This window comes from Talpa europaea (genome assembly GCF_964194135.1).
Source record: "Talpa europaea genome assembly, chromosome: 2".
Classification (NCBI taxonomy): Eukaryota; Metazoa; Chordata; class Mammalia; order Eulipotyphla; family Talpidae; genus Talpa; species Talpa europaea.
In genome coordinates, this window is record NC_140068.1 from 10,697,003 (window position 1) to 10,720,992 (window position 23,990).

At 49.8% G+C, this 23,990-nt stretch overlaps 1 protein-coding gene across 2 annotated transcripts in view; it reads left to right on the top strand.

The window, feature by feature from the left end:
• Positions 1-3,322: 3,322 nt before the first annotated feature.
• Positions 3,323-23,990, top strand: part of TMEM181 (transmembrane protein 181) — a gene marked incomplete at both ends in the record, with an annotated part of 53,759 nt that continues 33,091 nt past the window's right edge. For both annotated transcript variants that reach the window (XM_084228097.1, XM_084228098.1), the window contains one exon: positions 3,323-3,453. In XM_084228097.1, the coding sequence (XP_084084223.1) occupies positions 3,323-3,453 (131 nt within the window). The remainder of the gene's footprint in view (positions 3,454-23,990) is intronic.

The following is a 23,990-nucleotide window of genomic DNA, read 5'->3' on the forward strand; positions in this document are numbered from 1 at the left end:
ACGTGGATGTTAAATGCAGCAGTCCTTACACTGTTCCTCCTCCAGTCTGCTCCCAGAACGCTGGGAACCATCCTTCACCTTCCAGTCAGAAATGAAAGCATCCTACTCTACATAATTGAACTAGTTGCGTCAGTTTTTTTTTTCCCTAATGTGACAGAAAAGCCCTCCATCTCAAAACATTGTAGCTTAAGACCTCAATAATACCCTGATTCTATTGGCTGGTGGGCTTTGGTGGGTATTTATTCTGCTACATATCCACTCTTAAGTAGAAGTATTTAACTGAATCACAGCACATCTGGAAGAAACTTCTAATCTGAAAGATAGAGACACAAATCGGTAGGAAGGAGCAACTTGGTGAAAATAGATTATAAAGGGAGAAGGACATGTTTTTAAATTAATGGTGGGGAGATAGTGGCAGGGGAGATAATGCATCCATGAAATAAGAAACAGGATGTTCTACAAGAAGGAAAGATTAGTGAACTAATCAAAGTTCTTGGAAATTAAAGACATCATAGTAGAAATAAAACTTTTAGTAGAAATATTGGAAAATAATGTTGAATAAAAGAGTAGACAGAAAAAGAAATGATTGGTAAAAAAAAAAAAGAAAAAGATCATCAACTTCCAACAAATAGCAGTTCCAGAAAGAAATAACAGGAAACAGAGGTAAGACATTATCAAGGAAACAATTCAAGAAAATGTCCCCAAACTGAAACACCCAAATTTCCAGGAAAATCATCACTCAAAATTCCAATAGAGGGCCTCCCTGGTGGCTCAGAGGTTAAAGACAGCGCTATCAAGCTACTGCCAGCCACTGCAGCAAGAGTTTGATCCCTGGCCATCCAGGGAGCTACCCACATGGCACAGCAGACCTTTCTTGTCTCACCCACTGCTCCCCTCAGCAGTGTATTTCAGTCAGTCTGCCTGTTCTGCTCCCCACTCTGTCTCTGATGGATCCTCTCACCTCCCGTGCCCCTGACCTGCACCCCAGTTTGTATGCATAAATAAATAAATCTTTAAAAAAATTCCAATAGAAAACAGTCACATATAATCTTAAACTGTCATCACAGTATGGACAAAATGAAACTCCTAAATGCTACCGTGAGGGAAAAAAAAAAGATATAGACAGAGGAGTAGGATTTGTGATGGCTTTAGACTCCTGAATAGCAACAACAAACTCTAAGAGATCATGGGAAAATGCCTTCAAATTTTAGAGGAAAATTATTTGCTATTTCTAGCCACACAACCAAGTACAAAGGTAAAAGAATGACATCCCCTACATTTGTGACCTCAGAAAATTTACAGCCCATCGTTGTTTCTCAGTAGGCTCCTTGGAGATATGCTTCACCAATAAAGAGTGAGACGTGGGATCCAAACAGAACAAAGGAGGAAGATTCCACGACGACACTGGAGAGATCACTTAGAGGACAGCTGGGCACCAGATCTAGGGCAGCCAATCCACAGCTGGTCAAAAGGCCAAGAAGAGATTTCAGAAAGATGAAACAGAGAATGGATCTCCTGCCTGCAAATCTTCAGAGGGAAGTTAGACAACTGGTGGCAGACCTGAGGTTGAGTTAATGATTAACACAGAGAAAATTAGGCAATAAAAAATTATTAATTCTAGAGGAAATAAAATTTACAGAAAAAGTAAAGCAATTATAGTATACTACAGGGCTCAACTGTGTATAACATTTATGCAGTTGTTATAGATGTTTTTGCACCTGTGTACATATTTTTCTAGCATTTCTAGCTCTTTGTAATGAAAGCGGTAACAAAGTAGATTATTATTCCCTAATAATGGAGCCAGAAGACTTACATTGTCCTCTAGGGGATACTGTAGTTCAAAGGAGCGGGGAGACCTAGGCTAGGGAAGCAAGGGAAATGTTCCTGGAGGAGTTTTAAGTCTTATAGTGTATCTTTGAGGTTGGTTAATATTCCCCCAATGATAAACTCTCTGTATCCACTATGGCAGTTTATCTCACAATCTTACAAAAAACAAATCTGCATGTGTAGTTTCTGAAGGCACCCTTTTTAACGTGCCTCTCTCTGCCCTGTATTTTGGGTATATCCAACTCTGAGATCAATTATTTGTCCTCTTGAGATGATTATACCCAGGTGCTCATGTTAATGAATTAAAGCTAAAATCTAACTGTGCGTCAGGTGGAACAATCGGAAGTTATGGGAATATTTGCAAGCCCTGCCAGAAGAGCTTGGCGAGCAGACAAAAAGTTATTCCAAAGGGTAATGGGAGTCAGAAAATAAAACATGACATAGAAATAAAGAATAAGGAAGAGTGAGTGAAGTTAGGACACAGACAAAAGCATCAGGAAACATGGGGAGTCTGAGAATATTTGAATGTGAGTTGATCCTTAGACCTGGGAACCCTTCAATAATACATCTTCCTCGGCCCATATTCCATACTTTACATTCAGTAGTTGGACCCTCACAAGCTTCCCTCAACGTTTGCAAGATCAAACTTGCTTGGATTCAGATTCACCCATCTGTGGATTCAGGTGGAAACATGTCGACATCATCCAGAACAACTATTTCTTCACTCACTATTGGGAAAATTCACAAGAGGAAATGACACCATCTTTGGCTGAAGAGCCACAGAAGACATTCTGCTGCGGGAGTTCTTATTCCTCACGCTAGTGTTGTGCTGCGTAGAGGGTGGAACTCCCTGGCCAAGACAGCACGTCTGTCTAGAGCGGGCGGGAGTGGGCATCTCATTTTTGGCATGAGCCTTTATTATTCAAATGTGATAGTTATCATGGCATCACTCGTGGGAGTAGTGTACCACGTTTTTGCCAGAAAGCAAGTGGACGCCGAGGCCTGGAGCTGTCCGTGGTGCTGACGCGGAGCCCGGCCCGGCTCGCCCTGCCCCGCCGCGAGGCGCTCAGCCGGCCCCACACCCCGGCTCCTTTCCGCCGCCGCCCCCAGTTTCTCGGGTCTTCACGCGAGCGGGGGCGAGGGTGGCCCTTGATGTCTTTGTCCTGGAAGGCAGATGACCTTGGTGGGCTCTTCCCTCCTCCCTGCGCCTGGGCGGCAGCAATGGGCGCGGCCCCCTCGCCTCCCGGGCCCCTCGGCAGGGCGGGACCGCGCCTCCCTCCCGGGCCCTGCTGCCCGCGGTGTCGCGGGGCGCCCGGAGCGCGCCCCCACCTCCCTCGGCGCCCCCCCCCCGCGCCCCGCTCCTCCCCCTGCGCGGTCCCGCCCCGCGCGCCGGCAGCCCCGTCCCCGCGCGGGCGGAGCGAGGGGGCGCGCGGAGCCGCACAAAGGGCGGAGCGGCGGGGGGCGGGCCGCGGGCTCCGGCGGGCGCGGCGCGGGCATGGACGCCGAGTACCCGGCCTTCGAGCCCCCGCTCTGCAGCGAGCTCAAGCACCTGTGCAAGCGGCTCCAGGAGGCGTACCGCGAGCTGAAGGAGGACCTCACCCCGTTCCGCGATGACCGCTACTACAGGTAGGCGCGGCCGCGGGCCGGGGGCGGGGGGGGTGTGGGGCGCAGAGCCCCGGCTTCCGGCGACGCCGCCCCGCCGCCCCTGTGCTGCGCCCCAGCCCAGCCTCGGGTTTGGCGGGGTCCGACCTCCGCCGCCCGCGCCTTCTGGCCGCGCCGAGCCCCGGGGAGGTGCCAGGTCGGGTGGGAGGGGTGGGCGCCCCGGGTCTGGCTGCGGCGCTCGCGTTCCGGGGGCTCAAGGGCAGATCTGGGGACGAAGATCCCGCTCCCTGGAAACCTGAGCCGAGATCGCCAATCCCGAGAAAGCGACCCGCGGGGGTCTCGTCCCTGCTTGGCCCCTCCCTCGCCCTTCGCTGCCTGCCACCCCGCTTCCCCGCCCCACCCGCACCCTCCGGCCTCCCGAGCGCCCCCCTCCGTGTCCTCGCTCTGGCCTTGCTGAGTCCCGGTTTGGGGAGACGGTCCCTCCCGCTCGAGTGCAGCAGAGCGTCACCTCCCGGAGGTATGCGGACCCCGGGCTTTGCTTGATGTCTTTGAGGCTGGGGTTCTGCCGAGGCTTGAGGAGGTGGCTGCGGAGCTGAACCCGTCGCCGTGGAGCTGCAAGGGGGAGCCGCGGATGGGCACCCCGCGCCAGGAGCTGTTTGTTGGTCTGGGCTTGTCTGTCTTCCTCTCTGTCTCCTCTCCTGTAGCCAAGGCAGAGCTGCAGGTAGCTGCAGACCCTTGAGAGACACCCACCCCTTCCTCCCGGTTCTTGGTTCTTCTGGTGGCAAAATGCGCCCATGACCGGTGGCTGGACTTACCTCGTGTATCGTGGTGTGATGAAGAGACACCCAGAGGGAATCCAGAGCTTGGACCCTGGATTGATTTCGTGGCGAACTAGGTCCGTGACCCTGAAAAAGGCCCATTTACTGCACCTCAAGCCTCCTGATCTGGGACGTGGGGAGCTTGGACCAGGAGGCTTTTGAAAGTGGAAGCGTCTAGTAAAGATGCCCTCACTCTGTGCTTAAGGGTGGCAAGTTGGTACACGGCTGTCTTGGAAGGGGCTCTAGTGTTTTTGTTCCACCCTCCTTCGGCAAATGGTCTCTACACACACTCCAGCTCTGAAGAATGTATGTCACGCTTATCACGAAATCTTTCAAAAGCCCAATGGAATCCTGATCAGTATATTTGCTCGTTGACCAATATATGGGTTACAATTACTGAGTAGAAAAGCCCATTAAAAAATAACAACCTAAGATCATACCATGCGTCTGTTGAAGGTGTCTCCCAATCTAGCTAATGCAGCCTCCTGGGAGAACTGACAGGTTAAAAAAAAGTTTCAAATCTTATTTTGATCTATATCCCAATTTTCTTTCTCACTAATTCCCCACCTGATGGGTTTTTTTTTTCCCTCTCTATTTTTTTTTCTCTGGGAATCATTTTTTAGCAAAGGAGCTGGTGACTAGAGAAACAGTCTTGGTGCAGGTGGCAGAGAAGAAAGACACATCCCTGCGTAATTCACACGGGGACCACTCGTTATTCCTTCACCCCTTTTTTCAGCTAAGAGATACTGAGCACCTCCTATGCCCTGCTGCCATTCCAGTTAGGGACACAGTGATGAACAGACAGACAGGGTCCCACTGTCATGGGCACTTAGGTGGTAATAAACAAGTGACTGCCTCCCATGATGAGGGCGAGGACGATGACAAACCAGGTGACGTGATGAGGAGTGGTGGGGTGCTGCTTCAGAGGGGGTCGCCAGGCAAGTGTCTTTGAGAAGGTGACATTTGGCTGAGAACTGATGAATGAACTGCTCACTAGATAATGAGCTGGGGGAGGAAAGTTCCAGAAGAGGAAGGACAGGTGCAGAGTCCCTGAGGTCATTAAAAACATGGCATGTTCAAGGAACAGATGACCAGGGTGCCTAGAGCAGAAGGGTGTCTCAAGCAGAGGGGTACAGGCCTTGAAGACCAGACTAAGGGCTGTGGATGTCATTAGAACCCCATTGTGTGGGCCTCCCCAGTGGCGCAGCAGTTGAGCGCCGGGTTGTGAAGCTGCCCGTGGCCTCTGCAGCGCCGGTTCGATCCCCGGCTGCTCCCCGGCCACCAGAGGAGGGTCCCACATGGCGCGCAGACCTCTCCTGCCGCCCGCTGCTCCCCTCAGCAGTGGACTTCGGTCCTTCTGCCTGCTCTGCTCCCCGCCATGGCTCTGGTGAATTCTCTCACCCTCCTGCGCTTCTGACTGTACCCAGTGCTTGTATAAATAAATAAATAAAAATAAATCTTTAAAATTTAAAAAAAAAGAACCCCATTGTGAAGTCACTGGAGGGTTTAAGTGGGGGAGCAACATGAGCCCTCTCTTTCCTACAGCAGTCATTTAAACCTTTGCTCCAGGAACAACTTCATTTGTTGAATTGCATCCCAAAGACTAGCTCACCCTGTCTAGAAGGGGAGAGTAACAAATGTACCCCCTGCCCTGAGAACAAGCTGGCTACCAAATGCTTTACAATATTCTGTGTGTGCGGAGCAGTTAGACTGAATCCCAAAGCCTGCTTTAGAGCAAGAGGTTTGAGGTCACTGAATGATCTTCCACTGCTCTGTTGAATTTTTATGTCAATGTGTTGTGCCTTACAGAACTAGGTGAACTACTCTTGGGTTTCTAAGTTGGGAAGCTGAGAGTTACAGCTCTTGCATCTGTCTAGCTAGAAGATGAACTTGCTACTATAATTATTGCTCCTACTCTTCTCACCATCTTCACATCCTCATTAGTTATGAATAAAAGTATAAAAGACACCAGTCCCTTTCCCCTGGAGGACTGGGGACTCCCCTTCTGTGCTTGACAGTTTCCCCATAATAGGGTGCCACGCGGAGACAGTCGCTAAGGCTGTTTCCAAAAGACAGTTGGCCCCTCCTTAGCTGAGCTGGCCGTTTGCATCACTAAATTTGGTAATTTGGTGACATCACTGGAAAGCAGCAGCGATGTGGTCAAAGGCTTACCGTCCTTTTCACAAAATGAGAGACGGCAGTTGTACTGCCTGCGGGGAAAGAGGGAGACAGCATGGGCAGGTGGAACAGCTGGAGGCTGAGCAGTGGATTCCTGGGTTCTAGTCCTCACCCTACCCTTTGTCAACTCTGTGACTTTGGGGGAAATCATGGCCATTCCTTGGTGATCAGTATTCACACTAGAAAAATGAAGGATGGATGTTGTGAGGCTCAAGTGCTTTATGAAGACGCTTTCTGATCCAGACAACAGAAAAGCAAAGCATCAGTCTGAATAGTAAGGTCACAGGTTGAGTTGTTTATCCAGTGGCTTAATGATGTCACTGCGTTCTTGTAACTTGGTAGCAATCGGCTGCTAATGATTTTTCAGGCTATTGCTTCTCATTCATCCTCATGGGGAGGGCTAGCTGGTGTTCTATATGGCTCCCAAATGAGAAGGAATAACCGATGTCCAGAGCCAACTCGAATCTCCTCTCTGCCTCCTCCAAAACAGTAGCAGAGAAGACAGACATGTGTTGATGGAGACGGGGCTTCCTGTGTTGCCTATGGGAGCTTAACTTGCTACAATCACTATGGAAAACTGCCCGGCACTATCTATTAAAATTATACGTAGATACCCTTTGACCCTGAAATTCCTCTTTGGCACAGACCCTGCAGGAGTGCATACATATGTCCATCCATAGGCAGGTACTACAATGCCCATAGTAGCGTGACTCATAGTACACCTAATGGAAACCAATCCAATGCCCATCAACAGTAGAATGGATACATTTGGCTTATTTCATAATGGAATATTATGTAACAATAAATGGAAACAGCTTAGAACAATAAAGACAATAAAGACAAGTGTCACATATATAAAAAGTGAGTGAAAAAAACCAGACTCTAGGAGTGCATATTTTTCTTTCTTTTTTTTTAAAGATTTATTTATTTATGCATACAAGAACTGGGGTACAGGCCAGAGATGTGGAGGGGGGTGAGAGGATTCATCAGGGACAGAGTGGGGAGCAGAACAGGCAGACTGACTGAAATACACTGCTGAGGGGAGCAGCGGGCGAGACAGGAGAGGTCTGTTGCGCCATGTGGGTTTCTCCCTGGCCAGCCGGGGATCGAACTTGTGCTGCAGAGGCTGCGGATTGCTTCATAGTGCGGTGCTTAACCCCTTGAGCCACCAGGGAGGCCCCAGGAGTGCATATTTTTTTATTCCAGTTACATGGGAAAGTGTGTAACAGGCAGCTTGACTCCCAATACTGTTGAGAGTGGGATAGTGGTTAGCCCTGACAGCGCCATGACCCGAAAGGGCAGAGGAGGGTTTCCTGGGTGCTGGGAATGTTTTCTTTCTTGATCTGGGTGCTGGTGCACAGCAGGTCAGAGTCTGTGAACTTTGGTTAAGCTTATACACAAGGAGTGTACTACTCTGTGTGTGCGCGCACTTCGATAGAAAGCCGAAGCCAAAATCAGCTTGATTGTGTCTCTTTGATGAACTCAGGGACCTCGCCCTTTCCAGCACGTACAACTCCGGGGCGGGGGGGGGGGGTGGAATCAGACACAGGCACACCGGAGCCCCCAGGAGCCATCTCCCTTAAATCATCGGTCTTCAGGAGAGGAGGCCTGCGCGCTGGCTAAACTGGGGTTTTGTTAGGAAAAAGATGTGCAGGCCGTCAGCCACGTTCCTGGCAGGAACAGTAAAGGGTTTCGGAGCCTGAAGAGTCGTTCTTCTAGAATTCAGCTCTCAGAGAGTTTGTGGTTGACCATTTTGCTGATCCAAGCTTGGTTTCTCATATTGTTACTTATCTCTGTAAAATATAAGAGCAATGGAGTTGGGCTTGAGTTTTCTTTTTCTTTTTTTTTAAAAAGAAGGAAAGACATCTATGTATGTATGTATTTATTTGTTTGTTTGTTTGTTTGTTTATACATACAAGCACTGGGTACAGTCAGAAGCGCGGGAGGGTGAGAGAATTCACCAGAGCCGGAGAGGAGAGCAGAACAGGCAGAGTGACGAAGTACACTGCTAAGGGGAGCAGCGGGCACGGCAGGAGAGGTCTGCGCGCCATGTGGGACCCTGGCCTGGCGGCCTGGGATCGAACCGGCCCCGCAGAGGCTGTGGGCAGCTTCTCAACCCAGCGCTCAACCGCTGCGCCACCGGGGAGGCCCTGGGCTTGAGTTTTCTTGGCCAGTGAGGTGATGTCAAGAGGTGTCTTTATCCAAGAGGCTTCCAGAAGGAACATCCTGTCACTTTGGTGAATTCATGGAGGCCTGGAGGCTGGTCTCGCAGGTCTGTTGCGGCCAGCACGATGCCACTGTTGGCAGCGAAGGCTTCACGTTGACCAGCTTGGGGCTAAAGTGCAGAATAGTGAGAGACCCCTTGGTCTGACGCAGACCCAGGAGAACACGGGGAGTTAGTTGCTCCGGGAATCCTCAATACTGGCCGTGCATCAGAAGCTTTGAAAAACAGATGCCCGGCCCCCCGCCTCGAGGGTCCTGATTTAATTCACTCGGGCTAGGTCTTAGGCAGGATGAAGGGTGCGTGGAATGTTTCAGAGCCTGATGCCTCCATCTCCTCCGGGACAGACACGCCAATGGGACATGCACTCAGTGGCCACTGTCAACTGTCACCTTGGTGGATTCTCGCTCCCTGGACGACCAGCCTCACTTTGGGGGTGGTCGTATTTGCATGTCTCACCCCGACTCAGGCTGGTTACCTGACCCATCTGTGCTGATTCGAATGGGACTGTTTCAGGGGGCTGACTTCCCTCCTCTTTTCAAGTGTTTGAGGACAACTCACTGTAACTCCTGAGGACTCAGCCTCTCTGCCTCTTACCTCTTTGTGGTGGTAGGAAACAATGAGCATCCCCTGATGGGACCGTGATTTTATTTATTTATTTATTTATTTTTAAAGATTTATTTTATTTACACATACATCTGGGGTACAGGCCAGAGGTGTGGGGGGGTGAGGAGTCACTAGATACAGAGGAGGAAACAGAACAGGCAGATGGAAAACACTGCTGAGGGGAGCAGCAGGTGAGACAGGAGAGGTCTGCTGTGCCATGTGGGCAGCTCCCTGGCCGGCCAGGGGATCGAACTTGTGCTGCAGAGGCTGCAGATTGCTTCATAGGTTGCATCTTAACCCCTTGTGCCACCAGGGAGGCCCAGGACTGTGATTTTAAAGCCAGCTTTTCTGCCTCCACCATTCCCAAGGTTGAGGGCTGATTTCATTACCTGACATGCTTGAGGACTGAGGTCGAACTGCACATCCGGCCCACTTTGTGCTGCCCTTCTCTCTCTGGGACAAGACACGGGCCCAGCTGGCCATGGCCTTGGAGCCTGAGCAAACACATGGCCGAGGGCGCATGGTGGAAGCCAGGCCGGCTCAGCCCCCCTTGCCCGGGGTTCTCGCCGCTTCCCCTCCAGTGCCCTGGGCTCCGGCCCCATCAGCCACCCATCCGCGCTCTCGGGCCTCGGTCTTTCCCTCAGCTCTGACTCCTTCCCACCCACTGACAGCTCTGTCCAAACTTCCCTCCGCCCAGTCTCCTTTGGAAGCAGCCACACTGTCTTTGACATAGGTTGGTCTGGTTTCTTGGGGTCCCGTAAGTGGTCGCGATGGTCTCTGACTACCGCCTCCAAGTCACTCACATCGTCACAGCAGATGAAGCCCATTAGCCCAAAGCCCAGACACCCAATTCACATTCTTGCTCATCCGGGTGCTTTCAGTGGAGCCCAGATAAGCACCGCGCTAGCCGGAGTCTGCTCGTGCTGCTCCCCCCTGAGACTGCACCCCACATCGGCCGCAGAGAAGACCATCCGGTGGCGGGAAAGGACCCCAAATAGCAGCTGCCATTGGGAGCCCTCCCCCCACCCCCTATCTCGCCACCTGCTGCTGAGTGACGTCACCCACACACGTGACCCCTGCTCCTCTGGGAGACCTGCGCCCTCGTCCCTGCTGGGTGGTGGCGGGTGCCTGCTGTCCGGGGGACTCCTGCTGCAAGGCACCTCCCCAGAGGCAACCTGTCCCAGCGCCGCCCAGAAAGCTGGTTGCGCAACACTGCCACCTCCTGGTCCTCCCCTTCCTAAGGCCTGGGAGCCCTCCAGCTGCAAAGTCCGCAGCTGCTCTTGCCAGGCCACCGGTGCCTGTAGACCCCCAGCCCCCCCGCCTCGCACCGTGTGCGCCTGGCGGCTCTGACCCCGGGCCAGGGCTCTCCTTTAGGGCTCTGGTGCCCCCCAGGGCTCAGGCACGCCCTCTCTCCTGCTCTCCTGCCTCTGCGCCCCCTACCCGGTGTCACCGCTTCCTCGGCAGGTTCTCTTTGTGTTTATTGTCAGAATTTACAGCGGACCCTTCATTTTCTCAAAGCCGTGGCACCACGATGGACACTATGACACACCCCAGCGACAGCACTGGGAGAACGCGAGGGTTGATTCTTCCAGCCAGCTGTCCCGTGGGTTACACATCATGCGGGGCTTTCTTCCCTTCAGGCAGAATTGGCACGTGTATTGAGACAGTTTGTATCCTGTGAACACCAGCAGCTCTTGTGACCTCTCTGGACGCTCTGGGTGAAAAGGAGCCTCTGAGCAGACACCCAGAGGCGGGGAACAGAGCCGAGTCCTTGGCACCTGGGAGACCCCGTGTGGGGATTCCGGAGCTGGTCCTGTTCATTCTATGACTGCTGGGGAGTCGTGTTCTTTGTTGTGGGTGTGATTCAGTGTCTTGATGCCAACTCAGATTCAGGGTCTTTATCAATAAGCCATGGTTCGGAAAATAAAAACAGTCAGGTAAGGTTCAAATTTGTAATTTAGTCCTGGGCCAAATCTTTTGGCCTCTCTGTTAGATTGTATGGTGCGAGCAGACTGTGCGGTGCTGCTCCCAGTCCCAGCGGGTCAGGAGGAAGATGGCCGTGGGGGAACCTGACATCTACCTGGCCCTGGGAGACCGTGGGTGCTCTGCTTCTCTATGGGGAGTACCGGGTTGAGAACGGAGGTGTGTGTTGGTTATTACCAGGAGATGGAGTCAGCCTCCTGCCCTCATCTGTCAGCCTCCTGCCCTCATCTGCCTGGGCTGTGGACTCTGAACTGCTTTGATCTGAGAAAAAGTTCGATCCGGCAGTCAGAGGAGAGCTTCCGTGGAGGAAGAAGTAGACACGGGCAGCTGGCTAGGACCACGCTGGGTTGGCCCACGATGTGCCTGGTAGCAGGGAGCCCACGGAGGAGAGGCAGGTGACTGGTGTTGGGAGCTGTCAACCTCCTGAGCTGAGGCTCAAGAAAAGAACTCCAATCCTTTCAGAGGAGAGGGTTGAGGTGAACAAAGCATCTGTTACCCTCTGTCATTCATCAGCTACATTACGGGGACCTTGTTCAATGCAGATTCTGATCTAGCAGCTCAGGACTGAGATTCTGCGTTTCCAGCAAGTTCCCAGGGGATGTCAATGTTCCCTCTATGTGGGAACACTTTGAGTTGCTAAGTTTTCGACATTTCTGCCTTCACTTACAGATAAAGTTCCAGTCCCCGAGAGCAGGGGTAGTAAAAGTTTTCTAAAACAGGGTCTTTTTTAAAAAAACATTTATGTATTTATGCATATAAGAATTGGTGTACAGGCCAGAGGGGTAGGGGGTCAGAAGACTCACCAGAGACAGTGGGGAACAGAACAGGCAGATCCACTGAAATATACTGCTAAGGGGAGCAGCGGGCGAGACAGGAGAGGTCTGCTGCGCCGTGTGGGTAGCTCCCTGGCCGGGGATCAAACTTGTGCTGCAGTGGCTGTGGACAGCTTCAGAGTGCTGCGACTTAATCCCTTGCGAGCATAGACAATCAGACAAAATTCCAGTTTTCAGAGCTGCACTAAAAGGTGGGAAAGGGTGAGGTAAAAGCCCCATTTTGAGAATGGGAGAGTCTTGGTAGGGCAACCTAACAGCAAGGGCAGTGCTGTATTCAAAGGTGTTGGAATTCCAGGGGCTCTCAAATGTTAGCATACCTAGGAACCATTGTGCAACATATTTGATAAATGAGGATTCCTGGATGCCCTACCCCAGAGATTCTGATTTAGCAGTAAAGAGTATGGGTCCTAGGAATCTGCATTTTGCAGCACTCTGCTATCTGATGGTACTGAATCATAGCTCAGAGTCTCCCAAATTCCTCCCATTCAATGTGAGAACAGGCTCAGACTCTTGTATGTGTTCTGTCTTAGTCTTTTTCTTCTCACCCTGCCTTCTTCACTTAGAATCTGCTTATTTTTGCTCCATCCCTAAGACAAATGAAGGTGTGATCTCCTTTATAAAGTCTCTCATCATGACTCTGTGTTCTGGGCTACCACTTGGTCACTTGGTTGGGAGCCTTTGTGCAGAGTGTAACTTGCATCATGTTGTTGCGTCTCTAGCCTCACCTCACCCCTTAGCCCCATCCTATCTGGGCATTTGCCCCTTCTTGCTCTCTGCATAGCTCTTACCCACCATGTTGTGGTCCACTCTCACCATATTCCTCTTCCAGTGCTTTGCAAACTCCATGGAAGCAAGGCCATGTCTTACTCACCTCTATGCTATGAGGCCCTAATACAGTGTCCGTAACATACTAGGTGCTCAACGAACATCTGTTGTACTGAAAGCATGAATGAATAAGAGGAGGTAGAAAGGGTTTCAATAAATTTCAGACACATATATTTTCCCCTAGTTTCTAATAGGTATAAACTGTATGAGCTCCCAGTAAGACTGAGAATTGCTTGCTGAGCAGTGGTTGATTTAGAGGTAAACAACAAAAAATATAGAGGAATTTTAATTAAAGACATTAAGATTTATGATAGAAATCTTCTATTTCCTTGTCAATCTTCACTTAATATAAAAGAGAACCAGTAAAGGAAGAGTAGAGAAACAAAAAATGAGACATGGGACATACAGAAAATAGAAGGTAACATGGCAGACATAAATCTGGTATATATCAACAATAGCACAATGTGGATAAACGAAGCAGTCCAAGCAAGAGGTGGAGGCTGTTTGACTGGAACAAAAGCAAGAACCAACTATATTCTGCCTGCAGAAAACATACTTTATATTCAAAGATACAAGTAAGTTGAAAGTAAAAGGATGAAAAAAATACATCATGTGAACAGCAAACATAGGAAAGCTGGAGTAACTATACATATATTGAGTAAAATAAATTTTACAATGCAATATGGTACTAGAGATAAGGAAGGTTTTACTATATGGTAGAAAGGGAAATCCATTAGGAATACATAGCAATTAGAAACATATTCAACTGGGCCTCCCTGGTGGCTCAGTGGTTGAGCTCTGGGCTGCCCGCAGCCTCTGCAGCGCCGGTTCAATCCCTGGCCCCTGGCAAGGGTCCCACATGGTGCGCAGACCTCTCCTGACACCTGCTGCTCCCCTCAGCAGTGTTTCTTCAGTCTGCCTGTTCTGTTCGCTGCTCTGGCTCTGGTGAATTCTCTCACCCTCCCGCGCTTCTGACTGTACCCAGTGCTTGTATAAATCAATAAATAAATCTTTAAAAAAAATCTTTAAAAAAAAGAAATAAAAAAAGAAACATATTCAACTAACAACAGTTTCTCAAAATACGTGAAACAAAAATAGAGAGAATTGAAGGTAGAAATAGAAAATTCAAAGATATAGTTGGAGTTAATACCTCACTTTCAATGACAGAAAAACTGATAAGAAGATTGACAGGGAAATAGAACACTTGAACAACACTAAAAATCAACTAGACCTAGCATATATATAAAATACTCTACCCAACAAAAACAGCAGAATATAAAAATCTCAAGTGCACATGGAACAAGCAAGCTATATTAACTTTATTTATTTATTTATTTATTTATTTAAGGCTTGGCTGTTCATGGTTTTTATTTTTTTTTAAAGATTTATTTATTTATTTATACAAGCACTGGGTACAGTCAGACGCGCAGGAGGGTGAGAGAATTCACCAGAGCCAGAGCGGGGAGCAGAGCAGGCAGAAGGACTGAAGTACACTGCTGAGGGGAGCAGCGGGTGTCAGGAGAGGTCTGCGCGCCATGTGGGACCCTCGCCCAGTGGCCGGGGATTGAACTGGCACCACAGAGGTTGCGGGCAGCTTCACAGCCCAGCGCTCAACTGTTGCGCCACCAGGGAAGGCCCGCTATATTAACTTTAAAAGGATTGAAATAAAAATAAGTTCTTCAAACACTATGGAGTAAAATTAGAAATCAATAACAGGAAGAAATTGGAGCAATCCCCCAAATATGTGGAAATTTACCAACACACACCTTAGTAACCATTGAGTGAAAGACAAATCACAAAGGAAACTATATAAAAAGTATTTTGAGACAAATTAAATAAGAACATAACATATCAATACATATGGGATGCAGCCAAGGCAGTGCTTAGAGGGAAAATTTATAGCTGTAAATGCCTGCATTCTGCAAGAAGATCTCAAATCAGTACTTTTCCTTCTGTCTTAAAATATTAAGAGGCAGGGGAATCCAAAGCAAACAGAAGGAAAGGAATAATAAAGATTATGATAAAATAAACATAGGGAATCAATTGGGAAAAATAAATAAAAGTTGTTTCCATGAAAAAATGAACTAGTTTAGCAAACCCTTAGAGTGATCAACAACAAAAAAAGAGAGAAGATTTAAATCATGAAACTGAGGAATAAAATAGGGGACTATTATTGACCTTACAGAAATAAGAAAGGATTATAAGAGAATGTTACAAACAACAGCATGTCAACCAATTAGATACCTTATGCTATGAACAAAATCTTACAAAGACACAAACTACTGAAACTGACTCAAGAGAAATAGAAAATCTGAAAATATCAGATTATCTCTAAAAAAAGAGAAATAAGTAAAGATACAGAATTAATAATCAAAAGATTACCCTCAAACAAAAGCTCGAACACAGGTGACTTGACTGGTCAATTATAACAAATATTTAATTGATTAATACTAGTTCTTCATAAACTCTTGCAAAAATCAGAAGGGGAGGAAACATTTCCTAGCTCGTCCTATGAGACAATATTACAATATTATCCTGATACCAATCCAAGAACAGTACAAGAAAATTACAGATCATTATCTCTTAAGGATATAGACAGAAAAATCCTCCAAAAAAAAAAAAGAAATCTCCAAACAACTAGCAAACTCAGTCTAGGGAGAGATTTATAGTGTTACCAAGTAGAATTTATCCCAGGAATCTTGAGTTATTTTCACACTAAAAGATGGGTAATATATGCACTATGTCAATAGAATAAAGGATAGAAATCATAATAAAGGATAAAAACACATTTGACAAAATTCAACACCACTCATGACAAAAGTATTCAACCAAGTGGAAAGAGAAGAGAACTTCTTCAACCTGATGAAGAGCAACTGCGTAGACCCACAGCTAACATACTTAGTGGTGAAAGACTGGATCCTTTCTTCCTAAGATCAGGGTACCTGCTCTTGCCATTGCTATTTAAAATTGTTCTGGAGATACCCGTCAAGGAAGCTAGGCAAGAAAATGAATTAAGATTGGAAAGAAAGAAATAAAAGTGTCTCTATTTACAGGCAACACGGCCTTGTAGTAGAAATCTTAAGGAATTCATTAAAATACTACAGGGATAATGCCAGTCAAAACCACAATGAGATACCATTTCACACTCACTAGAGTCACCATAACAAAAATGACTGATAATAACAAGTGTTATTGAGGACATGGAGAAACTGAAAACTTCATATACTGCTAGTGGGAATGTCAAATGGGGCAGCTATTTTGTACAATAGTTCAGCAGTTCCTGAAATGGTTAAACATTGAACTACCATATGTCCCAGCAATCCCACCCCTAAAATAGTTACCCAAAAGAAACAGAAGCATGCCCGCAGAAAAATATGTATATGAATGTTTACAGCAGTAGTATTCATAATATACAAAAGTGGAAACAACTCAAAAATTCATCAACTGATGAATGAATGAGCAAATATGATCTCTCTATCCAATGGAATATTATGTAGTCAGAAAAAGGAAGTACCGATACATGTTACAATATGAGTAAACCTTGAAAACTATGCTTTATGAAATAAGTCAGTCACAAAAGACCACATATCATATGATTTCATGAAATAAGTCCACAAGAAGCAAATCTATAGAGACAGAAAGTAGGTAAGTGATTGTCAGGGACAGGGAGGAGGGAGTGATGAAGATTAGCAGATTACTGCTAATGGGTGCAGTTACTTGGGGGTGTGTGATAAAAATGTTCTAAATTAGATTGTGATAGTAGTTGCTCATCTTTGTGAATATACAAAAGATTCCCAAACCTTACACTTTAAATGAGTGAATTTTATGGTGCATGAATAGTATTTCAATAAAATTATTTTTAAAAGCATAAGAATAAAGAGAATGGCTAGTCACATACTATGAAGCCATAATAATAAAACCAGTATGATACTGTACCTAGGAGAGGAGAGCAGTCAGAAGGGTGATATCACATGCCAATGGTGAAAGGAAGGTTTGTTCCGGATGGTGCTGGAATTCTTTCTCAATAGATAGGGAAAAAAACTCAACCCCTACCTCCCACTCATTCAAAGGGGGAGTCAAGATGGATAAAGAGAACTTAAGTAATTGATGAAAATGTAGTATCTTTGATTCTTATGGAGAGGAAAATACTTCTTAAAACCATAAGTCAGGGCCTCCCTGGTGGTGCAGGGGTTGAAGACATAGCGCTATCAAGCTATCGGCAGCCACTGTAGCATGAGTTCGATCCCCGGCTGGCCAGGGAGGTGACCCACATGGCGCAGCAGACCTCTCCTGTCTCGCCTGCTGCTCCCCTCAGAAGTGTATTTCAGTAGATCTGCCTGTTCTGTTCCCTACTCTGTCTGGTGAATCCTCTCACCCCCCACCCCACATCTCTGGCCTACACCCCAGTTCTTGTATGCATAAATAAATAAATCTTTAAAAAAAAAAAAAAACCGTAAGTCACTACCCATATGCAAAGAAAATGGTGAATTTGATCACATAAAGATGAAGAACATTGGTTCAATGCTTGCTTGGGGGGCATAGACACTAAAATTGGAACCTGCAGGGAGGACTAGCAAGCCCCTGTGCAGGATGCACGCGCAAATTCATGGAGCTCCATATATTTTTTAAAAAAGAATTTTTGTTCAACAGAGGACACTCATGGGCAGACTTTTCAGGTGGCAAAGTGGAAAAGAGGGTATTTTCCAGGTCTGTGTTTCATCAGGCACCAGTGCTGGGGATTTACAAAGAAGCTCGCACCAACGCCACCTCCCCATGCAGGCGGTGAGCTCGCAGATGGAAGCCCCAGGGCAGGGTGCAGCGCCTCAGAGCAGCACACAGGGAAATGAAAATTAAAAATTAAAACTGAGAGAGGATGGCAGCCAGTCTGGAAAGCACGGCCTTGTACTCTCTGCTTCTTAGCGTCGCCGGGGTTCCGCTGCGCCACGGCTGTGGGGTGGGCCCAGGGCTGTGTCCCTGTGGGGCTCGCTGTCCCAGCCTCCCCCCCGCCAGCCACAGGTGATGTCCACCCTTCGTCAAACTCCCACCACCCATCTCTCTGAACCTTGGTTGTGGATTTTCAAATGTGTAGGGGAGCCTTCTCAGTGCTGCGCTGACTCCACTTTGTTATATTGGAAAAAGGATTCCTTTCCTGAGTCAGGGGTTGGCTTGCAGGGTGCGGAGGCCCCAGCCATCTGCCCTGAGTGCCCAGGTCACGTCTGCTCGCCTCTTCATGGGACTTCTCCGCTGACTGCTCCAGCCCAATGTCCCATGACTCAGCTCTTGCGGTGGGAAGAGCCATTTGCCAGATGAGGACAGTCCCCCAGCTGGGGCAGGACAATTCTATCCGGCCTATTCTGTCCAAAGCTTGAAGCACCCCTCATCCTGAAATCCGAGACAGGGTTCCGGAGAAGCTTCCCTGGACTGCCGTAACCGACACCACAGACCAACTCGGTGCTGGAGGCCGGAAGGCCGGGCTCCAGGTGTCAGCAAGTTGGCTCCTGTGAGGCTGTCAGGCAGGCTCCATTCCAGGCCCTCTCCCGGCCTCTCCTGGCCTCGGATGTGCCCTGGCTCATACATGGCCATCCCTCATCCCCCCTCTTTGCTCTTCACACCGTCTTCCCTGTGTCTCTGCATCAAGGTCCCCCCATTGTAAGGACCCCAGTCACACTGGATCAGCCCACCCTGGGCCTCTGCATCATCTGCAAAGACCTTATTTTCAAATAAGGCCACAGTCGCAGGCACTGGGGGTTTGGGCTTCAACCTCTCTGTGAGGGCAGCCAAACAGCCTGCCCTTGAAGGTGGCAGCCTGAGCGTAGACACAGGGCTGTGGGTTTGGGTTCTTCTCTCCTAGAGTCTCCTGCGCTAGCAGCTGCGTTTCCATAAGCCAGTGTCAGGAAGCCTGAGTCTTGGCGGGATCTATTGCTGCTGTCTTGGAAATCAGGCCTGTGAATCTTAGAGAAAGAGCATAGCGCCCTCCTGGTCTCAAACCGACATAGCAGAGGGGGCTGCCCAGTGGGGCTGGGACCCGAGGGGGGCCAGTGACCGTCTCCCCAGCAGAGGTGTCTAGAGTCTTCTCTGGGCTGCCCGAGCTATGCTAGGTACAAGCTGGGAAAGGTGTGTGATGCATGTATGGAGCTCCTCTATGTGTGTAAGTGTGTAGTGCATGTATGGTGTGTGTAAATATGAATGGTGTATATGTTTGTGTGATGTGTGTATGTGTATATGTGTGTGGAATGTATGCATGTTATTTGAGTGGTGTGTGTAACTGTGATGTGTGTGTTGCATGTGACATGCATGGCATGGCGGGTATGTATCTCTGTGTGGTGTGTATGTGTTTACGTGGTGTGTGTTCCCCTCTCCCAGCTCTGGGGTCACACAGCCTGGACTGCAGGTCACTGCTGTGTTCACCCTGACTTTCCAGTTTCAGGGTTCCACATGCCCCTTCTTCCCTGACCCTTTCTTTCTTAAATGGTGAGGTTTTTTAAAAAAAGATGTATTTCTTTATGCACAGATGAACTGGGGTTTCGGCCAGAGGGGTGAGAGGATTAGGCAGGGGGTGAGAGGATTCACCAGAGACAGACTAGGGGGAGACAGGAGAGGTCTGCTGCGCCATGTGGGTCAGCCCCCTCGCTGGGGAATGAACTCAGACCGCAGTGGTGATAGCAGTAGGACTAACCCCTAGACCTCCAGGGAGGCCCCTCGAATGGTGAGGTGTAAGTCACATGTGGCCAATAAGGATTAGGCCTCTTGATCTGTATGTTCAAAGTCGAAGCAGAGGGTTTTTTGCACCCAGCACCCCTGACCTGCAGCTGGGCAAACCACCATGTGCCTGGCCCGGCTGCCTGGCATTTACCTGGCTCAGCACTTGATGGCCCATAGTGACCTGATCTGAGCAGCTTGGCTTGTCATATAGGAAATGACTTGGGTGGAGGGTCCCCAAACAGTGAAGGTAGGGCTCCTCCCAGCATGGGGTGTGCACGCGGGTGGGGGGTGCATGTGTGGGGAGGTGCATCGTCTCGCTCTGTCTCCTAGGGAGCGGGAGCACCAAAGAGAACGGGAAGAAACACGGTCACCTGGGGACGCCGTGCCCTGTGTCCTCCCCAGCTCACGTGTGCACTGAAAAGCGCCCTCGAGCTGGATCTGTTCACGGGCTGGTGCCTCTGCTGGTCACCCTGACGGCCAGTGTAGGCCACGTTGTTCTGTGTGGAGATGAGTCCTCCCTTGCCCGGTTTATGTGCGCAGCACAGCTGGGTGGTGTTTCTGAGGCGTAGCCCTCTCTGCTTCTGGGTAAAGAGACCCTTCAGTGTGGGACTTGGGCCCATGAAGGTCACCGAACAAGCTGGACAGGCCGGCCCGCTGCCAGGGTAGATCCATGAGTGCAGCCCCCTCGGTTCCTGCAGGCCGCTCAAAAAGGACGGCTTTGCAGCCGCGTGCTCAGGGAGCAGTGGCGGGGCATTCCAAGCATCCGTTCCCTTTACAGGGACCCCGCACCGCAGCACTTCAGACCACTGGGTGCAGTAGTCATCTCAGCCAAAAACAAGGGATTTGTTAGGAAGATGCAGGGATAATTTACAGAGCCAAAGGGCAAAATGCAGAGGACGTCAGGAAGGAGCTGGAAATGACACTGCGTGGAATTCAGGGCTCCATCTTCTTAATTTCTCTGCCGCTGCTAAAACCACCGGCTAGCAAACTTGCAGCCCGCTGGAGTCCTGCAGAGGCCTTTCAAAGTGACTGCTGCCTAGGCCCAACTTCAGAGTCGGACTTAATTGGTTGGGCGGCCACCCTGGGCACTGGCACTTTTTAAAGCTCCCCAAGTGATTCTCATTTCAGCAAATTTTGAGACCCCCATTGGCGCAAACTAATTGCTCCACTCCCTTTTGTCTCAGTTGCCTGGGGGTGTCCAATTTTTGACCCGTGCCAATGTTCTCTTTTCTTGCCTACACTGCTAATTTGCAGGAGGTGATCCCCGCCCCCTCAAGCAGGCAGTGGTGGAAGTCACCATTGGTATGAGATCACAGACCTCCGCTGAGGCTCAGCGAAGCCCCGGAACGCCCTAGGTTTCCCAGCCTGCTCACTTCCCCAATCTTTGCAACAATTTCAAAACTTCCCCACCTCTTTGTGACTAGATCAAGCTGACAGGTCTCCAAGATCTGCTGACCTTTGGCCAGGGCCACCCCTACCTCCCCCGGTGAATGTTCACAAAGTTCTGGGCTCTGTTGCCTCTGTCCCCTGGGGGCTGACCGAGGACGGAGGTTCATCAACCCCATGCTGATGGGATGATGCCCACAGGCCTTGGCTCCCCACTGGCTGCTTGCAAGGACCAGGTAACTGGCTGCTTGCAAGGACCAGGCATGAATAACCAGATGTTGGCCCATGGGAGACAGATGTCAGGACGGCCAAATAATTGTTTCCAGACATGGCAGTTTCCTCCAGGGAGCAAGGCTTCCTTGTCCTCAGCTGTCCCGTGGAGAGCCCCACTCGGCCGGGAACTGGCCAACAGTCACCTTGGAGGGGAACCCTCCAGCAACCACACACATGAACAGGGAAGCAGGTCGTTTCCAGGTTGGGCTGGAGATAGCTTCATGCCCGGCTGACACCTTCTAGCCTGTGCGGGCCCCTGCACCAAGGACCCTATGGAGCGGCACCTGATTCCCAGTGCACAGAAGCTGAGAAAAAAATGCTGTCTCAATCCACCGAGTCCTGGGGCCATTGGTTACGCAGCAACCGATAACTAACAGAGCCGCGAGCGTGGGGTTACTGGCAATGCAGGGCTGTTGAAGGGGACAAGCGCAACGAGAAGGCAAACAACAGCCTGGCATGGTCAGTAACTGCAGAGCTGAACGTCTGTGCTTCTGGTTACTGAACTTGTTCAATAACAAAGCATTTGAGCTAATAAGCATTAGCCCCTGCTTTTACTGATCAGTTCTTAAGAGCAAAGAAGACAAAGAAAAAGTGAACTCCCACTTTGGGAAGACACAAGGGCCAGGAAGGGTGAGCCCTCCTTCCAAAGGCCCAGGAGCTCTGGGGAGGCCTGTGTGGGGGGCCCAGCCGAGGTGGGGGAGTCCAGGTCATGCACTGCCTACTGGACAGCGGACTAGCGGGGCTGTCCAAGCCAGCCTAGAGATGTTACCAGCCACGGTCACCAACCATGATTGTGCTTAAGGGGACGTCAGGCCTGTGGGCTAGTCCTGCCCAGGAGCGAAGTCTGGACATTAGTGTGGTTGGCACTGAATGCTTCTATAGTCTCTGCTCTGAATCTGTAACTCAGTGTCCTTTTAAAGAAATCTTCCACCGAGGGGTGTTAGGGCCTCTTATATAAGCCTCCATTTTCTATGTTGGTGTTCTGGCCCCTCCCCCCCGTGCAGCTGTACTTGGAGTAATGAAGTAACTCAGGTTAACTTAGGCCAGGAAGGTGGGGCCGGGCTCTGATAGGATTGGCACCCTTACGAGAAGAGACCCCAGACAGCTGTCTCTTGTCCCTCAGAGGCCACGTGTGGACACAGCAGGATGATGGCTGTTGCCAGGCAGGAGGAGAGCTCTCACCAGATATGAGATCACCCAGAGAGCCTTGCGTGTGGATACCTGGCTTCCAGAACCGTGGGCAGTAGGTGTCCCTGGTGCAGGGGACACAGCCTGTGGCACTGCGTTGCAGCCCAGACAGTGGGTGGGGGAAGAGTCAGAATAAGCTGTTTCTGTTTCATTCCTGCTTAACTCAGGGCCCGATGACGGCATGAGGACTCAGTGTTGGCCATTCATAGTTATTGCTAAGACAGGTGAGAGCACAAGAGTCTCCCTACAAAACGCCAGGTAAAGGCTAAGTTAGGAAGTGAGTTTGCATCCCTTGGGACAGCCGGTTCTGAGGCGCTCCAGACCGCCTGCAGCCAGTCCCCATGGTTGTTGCTAGCAATTCTCCAAAACAGCAGTGACTGGGAGTCAGCAAAAGACAGGCTGGAAGGCTTGACTTTGGCCCTATTCTAGAAGGAAAATATTTAAAAGGGTCATTTATTGGCCAGTAGGAAACGAAATGAACATTAGGTGTGTGTAGGGGTTTCCTAGGAGCAGGTGGTGTGAGAGCAATGTAATTGCTGATATCTTGCTCCTTTTTGAAACAAGGTGAGATTCCAAACACATATACACCCCCTCCCCACGGGTCCCCTTCCCCAGCGGGCTGCCTGGGGAACACTGTGGGTGCAGCAGAACTGGATGTCAGAGGTTCTGAAACACGAACTGGGTGGATACCTGTGGGCTGAGCGTGTCTGTGGCTAGAGAGATAACTGGCAGCCTGCTGGCTTCTGCTGCACACATGTCTGTCACATCCATCGGTGCAGGGGACATTGACACTGGGGTCCCCTTTGGGGTCAGGTTCTTCCTGGGGGTCCCTGAGAAAATCATTTTAGCTCTTGGGCCTCAGTTTCTTATTGACAAATTGACCTTGATGACCATTAACGAATCATTAAGTTGAGGGGGATTCGCTGGCTCAGGTCACAGGTTTTGCGGGTGCCCCCAGACCCTAGTTATTCTCATTGCCAGCAGGGGCCTGAGCAGGGGGGCGCCGAGGAGCATCATGGACTGGAATCACAGCTGAAGTTGTGAAAACAGAACTTGTTCTAGGGCTGAGAGAGACCTCACCTGAAATGTGTTTGCGCTGAGCTTAACGGAGGACACTTGCCAGGCAGGAGCATGCTGGGGGCGGGGAGCCTGGGAGCCAGCGAGGAGGAAGCTCATGGGTGACAGGTGAGGTGAGCTTTCTGGACGTCCAGAATGGGTGGGTCCCTCCGCCTTCCCCACGCAGTCACAGCCCTGTCACTCGGGTTTCGTCACAGTCCTGGGCTGCTCGCATTACCTTTGTTTGTTTGCTGGCTCCGTCTGCACTAGAAGGAATGTCCCAGAGGACAGGGGACTTGTCTGTGCTCGGGTTGTGTTTCCAGAGCCGAGCAGAGCGCCGGGCCCTGTGTTAGTGCTGGAAAAACACTCTAGGAAAGGGTGACCATGGCTGCTGGGCAGCAGCTCACGGTGGGGCCAGAGAGGTAACTAGGAGGCAGTTCGGGCCTCAAAGACGTGACCTGGAGTCACAGGAAACAGCAAGGGCTCCCAGGG